The 13,120-nt window shown below is 39.8% G+C and overlaps 1 protein-coding gene across 3 annotated transcripts in view; it reads left to right on the top strand.

Moving 5' to 3' along the window:
• Window positions 1-13,120, top strand: part of LOC102204136 (RNA-binding motif, single-stranded-interacting protein 3) — a 158,710-nt gene that overhangs the window by 143,913 nt on the left and 1,677 nt on the right. For all 3 annotated transcript variants that reach the window (XM_005743148.1, XM_005743147.1, XM_005743145.1), the window contains exons 8-10: window positions 1,043-1,086; window positions 5,041-5,137; window positions 6,193-6,243. In XM_005743148.1, coding sequence (XP_005743205.1) covers window positions 1,043-1,086; window positions 5,041-5,137; window positions 6,193-6,243 — 192 coding nt within the window. The remainder of the gene's footprint in view (window positions 1-1,042; window positions 1,087-5,040; window positions 5,138-6,192; window positions 6,244-13,120) is intronic.

The raw sequence follows: 13,120 nt of genomic DNA, 5'->3' as shown, positions 1-13,120 counted from the left end.
GCTTCCCAAAAACACTTAAACTTGGACTAGAGAAGGCTGGGATCAAACAACTGGCCTTCTGAGCAGATGTCACTTACCTCCTGAGCCACACCCTTCTTATGGACTTTTGAGTAATCTCTAACTTTCCTATGTTGCGCTGATACCTCCATTAATGCCAACCAGCGTGGATTTGTTTGACTTAGGTGGTAGTGCAACTTCTTGATGTCTTGTTTGTTTATTTGAATGCTCCTCAGGATAATCAAACATGGTATAGTGTGAACTGTTTTTTGTAAAAGAAAATAAAGTACCATAAAACTTCTATCCATCCATTCTCTTCCACTTATCCTTATCAGGGTCGCACTCATAGAAGCAGTTTAGAATTATCAATTAACCTAACCCCAATAATTGCATGTCTGTGGACTGTGGAAGGTAGCTAGAGTACCTGGAGAGAACCCACGTAAACCCAGAAAAGCCCAGCCAGATAGTGGAGTTAAACTCATACCATAAAAGTTGACTTTTAAAAACCTTTAAGGAGAAACGGTAAAGAAAATCTAAAGTGTTCCACTGTCTTTGGTCTGCTAAAATTTAGAGTCAGTTAGAACTGGGAACTTATTTTGTTCCCACCTATTTTATATAGTCATATACCACATGCAACAATCGTCCCTCACTGACCTTCATGTGTTTGATTTTGTTGAGCATGTTAAATAAAACGACTGCACTTATAAATGGCTCTTTTGCTCAAAGGCAATTATTCCAAATAATTTTATTGTACATAAGAGCTTTTAGCTGGCTTATTTTGGAGTCTTTAGACTGCTTATCTATTGTTCATTCAGTAGGTCCTTATATCCCAGTCACTTTTGAATTTTGTGTTTTTTGTACAACGCTCTTGTATAGTTTGCTTTCTCTGTTCATTATGCATTATAACGTACAATAGCTATATCATACTTTATTGTTTATTTAGTTGTATAGAGTAGCTGTATATGTGATAAAAACCACAAACACAAATTGGTTAAAAAGGCAAGTCATGTATTTAACATTTCGGTGTATGTGTTTCTTTCTCCAGAGTGGTATGGCGTTGACGTATGACCCCACAGCGATGCAGAATGGGTATGTAGAAAGTTTGTTTGTTTTTTTCTTTTACCTCTCGCACGAACAACCTCGATCTAAAGAGTGTCTCCAAACTTGACTTTTTACTTACATTGTTACACGCAGCCTGTTCAAGAGTGACAGTATAAAATCCTCCTAAGATCAGTGCACTGAAACATGGCAACAACCTGCAGAAATATGCACAAGAGCACCTGCATGCAAACGAGAGGGTCACACATAACACACATTAACCCATATACCTGAACTGATACAGAACACACATACTATCTGGCGTTCGCTCTTATTCTTACACCTAACTGATGCAGATGGAACATTTATTTATGCACCTATGCATACAAGCTGTCAGAGTTGTAGGTTTTGATTGCAGACAGGAAGATGGGCGTTGTTGCAGTGCTGCTGTAATACTTTCGTCAGCCGAGGCTATCTGCAGTGCTCCCAAGTTGGTTGAGGAGAGCAGAGTGCCTGCCTGTTTCAGGGGGAAATTGGAGATTGGTGTTGTCTGGTAGGAATGCTGCTGGTGATGTGATCCCTGGAGATGCTTCCCTGCAGCTCTGCACTCTTGTTCTTCTCCTCCTTTTGTCAGATTGGTCCGCCACTTTATACCTTAAAGCCACTCTTTCTTTTTTCTTTTTTTTTCTAGTTCATCTGAAATTATACAGTCCTTTTTCTTTTCGTTTGACTTGTTTCTTGCCCTGTCCACATTGTTTTGTATTGCTCAATTCTTCTCATTCATTCTGTTTTCAAACAGCTGCTTTGCTTTGAGTCATCTTTGGTGTCTTTCGGTGCGAGTGTGCTCATTCGTGCATGCATAAATGGGCACTCTCACGCAAGCATCTGTGTGCTTGCTGTGTGTAAGCCCTCTCCAACCTCTCTTCCGAGGTCATCGTAGCTCCTTCCGGCGAAGCACTAAATGACTGTGAAATGCTAATGCAGCTAATTAGAGAGGCAAAAAGCAGGGAGGGAAGTGGGTTGAATAAAAATGGAGGGCCGAGTAGGGTCAAGAGGAGGGCAAAGGCAGAAATAAAGTCAGTCCAAGGAGAGGGGAAAGGTATGAATCAATTACAGGTTTCACTGTGAGCTTGAGGACAACGGGTTTTTCTGTTTTGTTTTGTTTTTGGGTTATTTTAAAGCATCCATTGCCAGACACACATTGTTGGAAAGCTTATAGTTTGTCTTATCTTAACCTACTTTTGCTTATTCTGAATCTACTAGCTCCCATTAAGTGTATCTCCTGTCTTTTTTCTTGCCCTTTTTTACTTCCCTTTTCCATCTATAGGAAAAGTCACTGGGGTCACCACTAAATCACTCAGTAATTTTTCAGTGTAAACGCCTGACAGGGCATTAAATCACACTAGGGATCCACAGAGGCTTTAAAATTCAGTCCTGTAATAATGTTCTGTTTGCAATTACATGTTTAGTGCATTGTTTAAATAGCAGTGCCGGGGTCCCCATTGACAGTTGGCTGCTCAGGGCTAATAGCCTACATCAATAACCTTGGGTCTGTCCTCTGCCTTCTGCTTCTCTCTCTCAATACACATCAGTCTAATGAAAATACAATAAACACAATCAGAAAACCACATTGAATAACCTGGCCCTGTCACCTCATTTGTATTCATCAGTGACAGTAATACAGTATCTGTAATGCAAGTCATTTATTAACTGTACAGTGAAAAAGATGGATCCATAGCACCGCATTGTTTTTCTCTTGATTCTCATTTATGACAAACAAGTTCCAGTTTGTACTCCAGCTTATCTACATTTATTTAAACCCTGCAATATAATGTCATGTCCAAAGTTGGAATATGCAGTTAATCTAAGGCAAAAAAGAATTGGAGACATTTTTGAAAGTGAGTTGTAGCTTAGAATAGCCATCATTAATAAATAGTAAACTGTAAAACTACTTGGTTAGATCTCTGAATACATGGTTGTTAAAAGGCCAATAAAACATTAATAAATTGGAGTTAATTTAAAATCAGTCTATGACTATTTGCAAACCTTATTATCACACCAAGAAATTTGATTCTTGTTCCATCAGTAATAACACCAAACTTCACATTTTTACTGCTATTTCTTAAATATTTTGTTTTGTGTATGTTCAAAGTTATTCCATTGACATTAAACCATTGTTTAAATTTGACTGATTCATTGACAATAGCAACAATGTATGTAACTTATTAGCAGGACAGTGATATCATAAGCAAAATGTACATATAGATTTTTTTCTGAATTACGATTACCATTCATGATTAAAATGAAAAGTTCAGGACCTAGCATCGATCCCCGTCCAACTCCAACTGTACCTCTGATGCCATAGAGCTACAATTCAGAAAACAGAATACTGGGGTTCACAGAACAGTCTTTTTCCTTTTGCACATATATTTTCTATGAAATCTATACTAGCTATTTCTGTAGATCTTTGCTCTTTCTGAAGCTGTACTGATTTTCACTTTGCAACAATACGACTAATGTTTGCTTGTTGCACATGGTTAAAAGTAGACAAAACACGCAATCGAGCCGCAGATGAATTAGAACCAAACCTGCCACGAATTTCTTTTTCTGGTTCAACAGAAGTGAGTCATGTTGCGTTAAAAGAAATAAATGAACAAATAACTGGCGTGTCTCTATTATATATGTACAGCTACTACTTAGGCCTCGGCACACCAAGTAGGGCATAAAAATCCAACAGGGAGACTGAATGTCTGTGAGAAGCACAATCACGCTCTGCAGCTTATCGCAGGCAGTTGGGAACCGGCTGCATGCACAAGCCTTGAGCCGCAATAGTTTAAAAATATCTGACGCTTTACATCTCGCAGTTGAGGTTCAAAACTGCTCATGCCGTCACTGACTGAACAAATGTAATGTGAAACAGAATGTGCAATAACAGAACAGGTGGGTACCTCAGGAACCCATTTCACCCTTGAAATGAGATGTGTGCATGTGTCGCAGGCGACTACCACCACAGTCCTCCTAGGTTTTTCTGTCTTTGGCTGAGCCCCATTGTCATCTCCGTGCATGGGCTATTACTATATGTTGTGCTCACTGCGGATTTTAAGAAATATTATGGAGCGACCTAACAGTAGTTTGAAGTTGCCTTTTAAAAGTAAATTAAAAATGAGTTTGTCTTTTTATTCAGGTAATTTTCTTCCCTGATTGAGAAACACTTGATATGTGGCAAGTACCTTTTTTCTACAGTCATGGCTGTGTTAGAGATGGATAGGGTAGGGCTTCGCTTTCTGTCTCTGGCCCTTGGTTTCCCCTCCCCTCACTGGCTCCATTATTCAGTCAACAGACACTTTGGGATCGATCGGGCACAGCAACACGGCTTGGCGGATGAAACATGTCCTCTCTAGGTACACAATGATAAATAAAGCACTGCGAGCCACAGCATTCTACAGCTGCAGAGCTGAGGGGGTGAAATGGGGGGAAAAAGAGATCAAAATGAGAAGGGCAAATAGAGGCATAGGAGAAGTGAATAGATTATAAAATGCAGATGTTACCGATGGGAAGTAGGGTGTGCGTAGGTGGAAACATAAAGAGCAATACCGAAAGTATTTCACCCACTCACACATTAAGGTAATAATTCATTATTATGCGTAGCAGTGGTGCAGACTCCTTTGTAACATGATGTGTAGTCTGGTGCGGTGTCAAGTCTCATTCTAAGATGTCTTTGATTGTGCTACATAGAGTGAAGCTGCAATATTTATTGTTTCCATGACAGCCTTGATGATGTCTGATCCATTTTGTCAGTGTTGTCTTGAAGTGTACTGGGTAGTTCAAAACAAACTGAGACAAAAGCCTCATTTTCAGCATTACATGTGGTTATGTAGGGTGAGCTGAAACTGCAGAGAAACCTCTGGATTGTTAATACACGCGTTTGGTTCCCTCCCAGGTGATTATTAGAAGTTAGATGATGTGGACAGTCAAAATTAAAATGTATGTCTTGTGCTTTCATAGGTTCTACTCTTCTCCATACAGCATCTCCACGAATCGGATGATTGCTCAGACATCGATCACACCCTTCATTGCTGCCTCTCCTGTCCCCACATATCAGGTTAGTTTAACCTCTCAGAAGTTTGATGAGTGCCGTGGCCTACTTAAAACCAGAAAATCCCATTCCTGACTCTATGTAGAGTAATTCCTGGATGTACAGGTGGAGTTTGTCATACTTAACCAAAGATATGAACCCAAAATGAAGTTATCAGCTCTGTAGAATCAAGGCAATTCTTTGTCTAGCAATGATAAAATGCAGGCTTACGTTGCAGAACTCCTCCTATCCATCTCCCATTCTTGAGCACAAATGCTGCTTTTAACTCTCAGCTCTCATGTGTCGCACCCGTTCTCTTCCACACACAAACCATATCAAGTTATGTCAGAGCTGGCTGGCAGCTGCTGTACCCAAAAACAAGATGGAGCTCTAGAGCTCTATAAGAAAGCCAAATTCAAAGACTCATGACTTAAAGCATCATGCTTTATAGGGAAAGAAAAAACATTACCTTTCATTGTTTTAACTCATCATTGACAGATGTAGGTAAGAGATCATACAGATGCAGGTACAGAATGCATGCATACAACAATAACGCATGAGACAAAGGGACCCTCAGAGACTCATTTCTGCCTTCAGTTTGTTCGAGTTGAGCGGTCGGAAGGAGAACAAGATGAAAGTATGATTTGTGGCCAACGTAAGCTTTGATGATGAAACCCTCACTGTGAAGCAGTAATTGTTAAGACTGTTTTGCTCTCTGTGGTCTTCATATCCTTTTATAATTACGACAAACTTTCTGTATAGTGGACCCTTAGTTACTGCTGTAATATTCTTTAAGACGTGCTGCCGCTGGGACTGAGGCTCTGAAATTGGCTTGTAAAGGCTTGAGATAATGATTAATTTTCTTACTTCTCTTCTTTGGTTTTCTCATTTTCACTCGCTTCCTGTCATTCTGTCTTCCAATTGTCATTCTCAATGTTCTCTCTTCCTCAATTCTTTACCCACTTACAACAATCTTGCTTTTGATCTTTCCTTTCCTCTCATCTCGTCATGACCTCCCCTCTGCATCATCCTACTCGTGTCCGTCCTCTCCTTCTCCCTTCCCTTCTCTTCTCTTTCTTCAGGTTCAGAGTACATCTTGGATGCCACATCAACAATATGTTATGCAACCTACAGTAAGTTTTTAAACCAACATTTCCTTTGTTTTTAAGCCTCGTTCTGTAAAGTCTTGTTCTCTATTTTCCAACCCTTTTCACTCACTCCTTTATTTATTATATATAATAAATGTACACCTGTCATCTCTGAGTGTACAGCATGTGTCAATTTTTCTCCCTGGCATACTCTTTTTGTCTTAAAACTTTCAGTGTGTGTGTTTAATAGCTTCATTACTCATGTGAATGTCAGTGGCAGGATTTATGGGAGAAAAACTACAAAAGCTTTTAAAGCATAGGCTGTATTGGTCTCGAGGACTGCCTGCAAATGCTTTTATAACAGTATTTAATGTGCCCTGCCTTTTTCTTCATCAAATGAGTATTTAATAATTCAGGAATGAAAATGTTAGTAATAACAACAGGTCACCGACAAGTTGGTATGAATCAGGAAAACTGCGAAAAGCCAAGTAATAAAAGGAAATTCTTCCAATAAGTGCTTGAGAGCCAAACCCAGGTCAGAGAAGGAAAATAACTGTAACCCTGAATCCCAGCCCCACTCTGCTGAATCAGCCTGTGAATAGCCTTCTCAAAGGACCTCAGAGAGCTTGGCGAAACTCACTTTAGAATCTGTAATAAAAGGTTGCTCCCTGCTGGTTTTGAATGAAACTGCATGTACAAAAACAGGTTTCCAGACGGCTAGTTTAAAGCACATTATTTATCTATAAGTCAATGTACATGTGTAACTGCTGCTCAGTTTCATATAGTGATGCATAAAATCTGCATATCAAAAGCAGCAGTGCATCTTTGTGTATATATATGATGCATAATGCAGTGATGTAAAATCCAACCCTTGGTGTTTATAGCTCTTTTCCATCCATCCTTGGCTAGAGCTTTCTCTCACATTTTGTCTCTCATACACATAGCTTTGATTGACGTGCAAAATCGTTTTAAAACACACCCACACATTCTGTATATTTACATGAAGAGTCATGAATCGACTCTGAGTGTAGGTGTACAGTCAACATACTCTATAAACCCACACTTACCTACAAATTCTCTCTTCTTTTGGCAAACACAAACATAACCTTAACACAAACTGTGGGCTTTTCCTTCCTTTGATACAGGGACTATATACAGCCGCTCTATGTTATTAAGCCTCCACAGGCTTCGCTCTAAGCACAGTCCAAAGCCTCAGTCTCTCTGACATTCACTGACTATTGTAGCATAAAATATAAAATCTCCGTGCCTTCATCTTGTCATCTGACAAAGTACTGCATTGAATTAGTGGAATTAGAAAGCTATATCATATAAATTGTGGAATAGTCCAAGCTTAGTCCTGCTTACAAGATGATTACTTCTCAGTGTAGCAGGACCGATGCATTATGAAATCACAGGCAGAAGAGATTCATATTACAGTAACCTTGAAAGTCTTTCAGATAAAATTTAACTTCTATCTCCTCTTAAACATTTGTTCAACAATAGTTTAAAGGTCTATATCAAACACTATATGGACAAAAATATTCATGTTTCAATTCTGGTGTCTTTAGTCCCGGCGATGCTGGCTCGTTCTTAAGCCTGTGCCTGTGGCATTAACATCAAACTAAAACTGCTACGCAGCTCCTGCAGCTCTAATGGTGCCCCAGTACCTTCGTCAATATAGTGTATCTGTTAAAGTAGCCTGTAAGAGATGAATGTGCTTACATTCAGGGGGTTTATCTGTACACCTGTGCTAAAAAAGGTTGTATGATTTTGTTCTGTCATTCATGGGGTGAAGGAGTTTATCGGGGCAGGTACGTAAGGCAGTGCAAATTTCTGCAATCGTATCCGCCGTGGTTGCCAAAAATCTTTAGTGTTCAGATTTGTTGCTCCTCCTCTGTTGTTCTCTCTCCCTGTCTTCTGTCTTGCTCTTTATGTCTGTCTGGCAAATCTTAAACACATTCTGTTGTCTTGTCTGATTAAAATTATGTCTCTGAGCGGGGATAATACCCTTCTGTAAATGTGTTTTCAAACAAATGTCCCATCTAATTATTTGGCAGGCCGCTTGATATGACTTCCTAAGACTTGGGAAAAGACAGGGTGAGCTTGAGCAGAGATTGATGGTTTGGAGAAAGAGAAAAATAAATAAATAAACACGGCGGATTTGACAAGGAGGACAGGGGCGAGAAGGAGGCGCAGGGAAAGAGGAAAGAAGGGATTACAATGAATATATTGAGAACAAAGAAACGAAAACAGCCGCTGCAAAAGCATGTTTGGGCTGTGCACATCTGTTCTCCACCCTTGTCTATGTATAGACAAATTCCCTGTTAGACAACAAAGATGAGGGGTAGTTATTGTATTTCCTGGATACTGAAGAGCTTGACAAATTAAAGCTGCATCAGGGAGGGAGACTGAGAGACACAGCAGCTTAAGTCTGTTCCTATGGTAGCAGAGGCTTCCTCACTGCTGTACTGCAGTTAATGACTGGTAACTTTGATAAATGCTATGCACTCATTGACACTTTTAGCTAGATGAACATGCGCACACCTCCTCTGGTTAACAGTCCATCATCTACTTTGAGATTTTTAAACGCTTGTGGCACCAAAATTGAAATGTGAGACACTCTGTCGCTAAAGAAATTAATGAGTCTAATTAAAAGGTTAGAACAAGAGAACAAACATCAATGCTGTGTGCCGTTTTCATGGCTCAGGATTAAAAATGCACATACACTATTGCTCATAGGTTTGGGGTCAACTAGGATATTTAAATTCATGAAAACTTAATCTAACAGATTTGCAGTGAAACGAAATAGACATTAATAACATTAGATAAAAATATTTTTGATTGATGGAACAATTTTGTACTGTGTATCGTCTCAGTTTTGCAGCCTTGCAGCCCTTTGGCACTCTGGCAGTTTTTCTGTTCCCATAACAGATCAGTAGTTAAGAGCCAGTGACTGCGCTGGCCACTCCATTATAGGCAAAACACCAGCTGACTGCTTTTTCTGAGTAGTTCCTATAAATGTCAGAGCTGCTTTGGAAATCAACTCCAGTCCTGCTGTATCCACAGGCACTGTATGGCACTACAAAACAGAGTGAAAGCCTGCCTTTCTCTTGTTCAAGATCTTTTGCTGTACAAATCTCCCACTTTAGCATGACCAAAGCCTCAAACCATCAAATTTCCTCCACCACACTTAGCAGATGCTGTCAAACACTATTCCAGCATCATTTCATGTCTGAAAACTGCTTACGTCTGCCCAATATTTGTGTGTTGTGTTTTGGGGATTTTTTTTTCCCCCTGTCTTTATTTTCTACTTTTATTGACTGATCACAGTTATGGCTCTTTGGACAACTCTTCCTAGAAGGCCAGCATCTAAAAATCACCTGCAGGCTGGTGTTTTACAGGAACCATTTAATGCAGTGACCAGTTGAGGACCTATGAACGATCTTTTTCTCAAACTAACCACTTTGTACTGTCACCGGAGAATACTACACAATGCTGACATAAACACACTTAATTTCAGATTGTTCAGTTTGCCTCATGCAATAGCATTTACTTCTTAAAACAAGAAAACTGAGTTATTTTTTTAGCCATGTTGAGTGTAATCAAAACCAGGAACCCTTATGTTTCAGACACAGAAGTAAATTTATTGCTTATGTAATCAGTACAATCGTTTTCAGCTGTGCTAACATAATTTTAAAAACTGTGGATTTTAGGAGGGGAATTTGAATTTTACATGATACATTTGCATTAGGTTGCATGGTTTGTAGTGTTTTTTTTAAATATTACTTAAAAATAATACATTATTTATGGTTAAGAATTGCATTTTTAAATGGTCATTTGTAAAATTACTGATGAGGTTGACGTTATTTCAAATAAAAACCAAATGTGCTTTACTTTATTAAAAGGAGCAGTAGAGGCTCACACAGCTGTGATTACCGACAGACACCAGTGTAGCTACACACTGCCTGATTAATGTACACACACATTAAACACACCTGTACACACACTGCCTTAAGGATTGTGCATTTCTGCGCCTTGGTGGGATGCCCAGATTACTTGAACTGCCTGTCTTTACATCTTAATTAGTGAGAGGATGTCTTTGTGCATAATTACTCACAAATCCCCCTACAGGAAATGAATGCATTAGCCAAACCACGCAAAAAAAAATAAAAAAAAATCACACACACACACAATCAATGCTGCTTATTGAGGAGGGCTGTAATGAGACATCTAAAGAACTGGGATTTCAGCTCTGCAGGAGACAAAGGCAGTGTACAATATCAGGGCTTGCAAATGGAGCTCTATACCTCACGTTTGTTTTGTTTCCTAACCGCGAGATCCCGTGTGTGCAGAACTGTCACAGGTGCATGCCTGCGGGTGCATGTATAAAGCCGGGAACTAAGGAGTACTTGTCTGGTTTTACGCCGAAAATCCAGTGTACTTTGTGTGTTGATAAAGAGGGTGTGGTCTCAGGAAATCAGCTTATAGAATAATAGAAACATCTGCACGTCGTAGCACACCACCTTAGTAAGAACAAATAATGCCAATTCAAAACTCTTTGCATTCTCACGCACATGGAGCGCCCATCATAAAAAGAGCATTTAGGGGTTTTCTCAATAAACGAGTATCATTATCACTAATACTGTGTATTTGATGCTTTCAGACTGCCTGCAGCAGTCAGTCTGCTTCTCTTCTTTAATGGGAAAATGAGAGGGGAGAGGGAGAGAGGGCAAGTTCAAAGTTGAAGTAGATTCTGTGTGGGGTTTTTGTTGTTTTTTTTAAGTCATGTCCTCAGGGAAACGATAACTGTCATGTGGGCTCATTTATCGCATACCCCAGGAAAATCGTCTGATGCATTAAAAACACGCACACCATAACATACAACTGCACTCATTACATACTAATACATAGTGCCCGGGTGCAGACCCATACAGAGATGGAGAGTTGATCACTTGTAGAGCTATAAATCAGAGCAGACAGCTACTCATTGTGGGTTTCATTTTTTTGTTTCTGCCTGGAAACCTGCTGTGAGATTGGATGAAGTGAAAGAAAGAGAAAGGGAGGATGAGAATTCATTACAAGAGAGAACGCATTATTTAGATGGTTGAAAAGCTCGGGTGTTAATACGATTCTGGCTGGTAAATTTACCTGCATGAGCCAAAGCTTTTGTGCAGGTTTGAGGGTATGTGTGTGTGTGTGTGTGTGTGTGTGTGTGTGTGTGTGGGCTTTCGTCTCATTCACTTGTAATACTGAGGAAAGTGTTTACAGAGCATTTCTGATGCTGCTGTGTTCTTCAAACAGATCTCTCTATGAAGACGGCAGTCAGGAAGAAGAGCATTGCACCTTTGTTAACAGCTCTGACAATCTTTGTTTGCACAGTGTGTGCACGCGTGCATGTTTTTTCCTGTAAAGCCTGCAGTCATAAGGGTCTTACCTTACAGAATCTTAACTGTGAACAACTCTGTCAGACTGTATATGCATTCAAAGCGAGCACTTCAGATATCTAGAACTTGTTTTGAAAATGTGTGTACTGTATGTGCTTATGTGTGGTTTTGTTGTTGCGAGCCTCCCAGAGAAACCCTACAGATTCAAAGCTGTTAAGTCGTCTGCCATACAGCCAGGCGTGTGCCTAAAATACCTCAATTTAATACTTGTGTTCTTCTAACGTTATGTCTCAACTTGAAGCTGTAGAGGTGCTGACTGCTCTCAAGAGCAGCACCAATACATAACCACTGATGCTGTCTGTGCTCATGGGAAGTGTAGTTAAACATCCATCACAAATAACCAGAGCACACAGTCTCCTATTAAATCTTTACAGAGCTGTTGAAGTTGTAGCAGAGCTGCACTGGAAAAGTAGATCTCAGCGCATCAAGGTGTTAGACTGCTTCAAAGGCCTTCACACTCAAGAGATTTAGAGTAAAAGCGTCTCTGCTCCATTCACAAGCAGGTTCTGTCAAGCCTTGCTGCCAAGCCTGCTGACTGGTTGTGTTGCTCATGTACAAACTCGCACAATTTGCAGTCACCAAATGTAACTACTTCTTCTAGCTGCAATTTTTTTTACTTCAGCTTAAAAAAACTACAATGTGTCATTGCTTTAAAACACGTTGTACACTTTCTTACTTTGGTAGGTTAATGAGTGATCAGAACCCTTTATACTTTATACAGTAGTTTATAGATGTTTTCTTAATTATGTGTTTAAGCTGTAAACAGTGTTGGGGAGTAACGGAATAAATGTACCGGTGTTACGTATTTAAAATACAAAATATGAGTAACTGTATTCTGTTACAGTTACTGTTTAAAAGGGTGGTATTCAGAATACGGTTACTTTGTTGAAATAAATGGATTACACGGGGGTCTTTTCCTGTTTGAGATGTTAGGCTATGCCCTCTCTATTTTTGGTAATTCCACGCCGGTGGAAACCCAAATGAAACGCACATTAAGAGGCTCTAATGTCTGTGTCTCAATCTCGCGGCCCATGTCACCCCTCCTTGCGGTCGCATAATGATGTGAAGAAATATTTTTTAAAAATTATCATTCAGTAAATGACCTTCCAGAAACGGGAGCTGGAAGCATGTAAATATAATAATAACCACTGCAGCCAAAAAGAGTGCCCGACAAGCCCAGTTGTAAGTAAGCTATTAAGACTCGACTGGACACCGTGTTCGTGTTTTCCTCTGAAACAATTAGTTCCGTTGGAGCAGCCTTTCAACGCCTCTCTGTCTCTCACTGGCAAACAAAGTAAAGCTAGTTTTCGGCTACGAGCCCGACACAGAACCGACATATTAGCCAGAGGTCCCTTTAGCAATTTTGCCATTAAGGTCTCAGCATTGTTTTTTTTGTTTTGTTTTTTTAAACCAACATGTCAAAGTTGTTCTGAATCTCCCCCCCCCTTTACAGGCTAAGCCGCTTTGTTTGGAATCAG

This window comes from Pundamilia nyererei, unplaced genomic scaffold (genome assembly GCF_000239375.1).
Source record: "Pundamilia nyererei isolate P.nyererei 1_Seehausen unplaced genomic scaffold, PunNye1.0 scaffold00128, whole genome shotgun sequence".
Taxonomy (NCBI): Eukaryota; Metazoa; Chordata; class Actinopteri; order Cichliformes; family Cichlidae; genus Pundamilia; species Pundamilia nyererei.
Note: the sequence above shows the minus strand (reverse complement) of the source record. Positions and strands in the feature narration are given on the sequence as shown.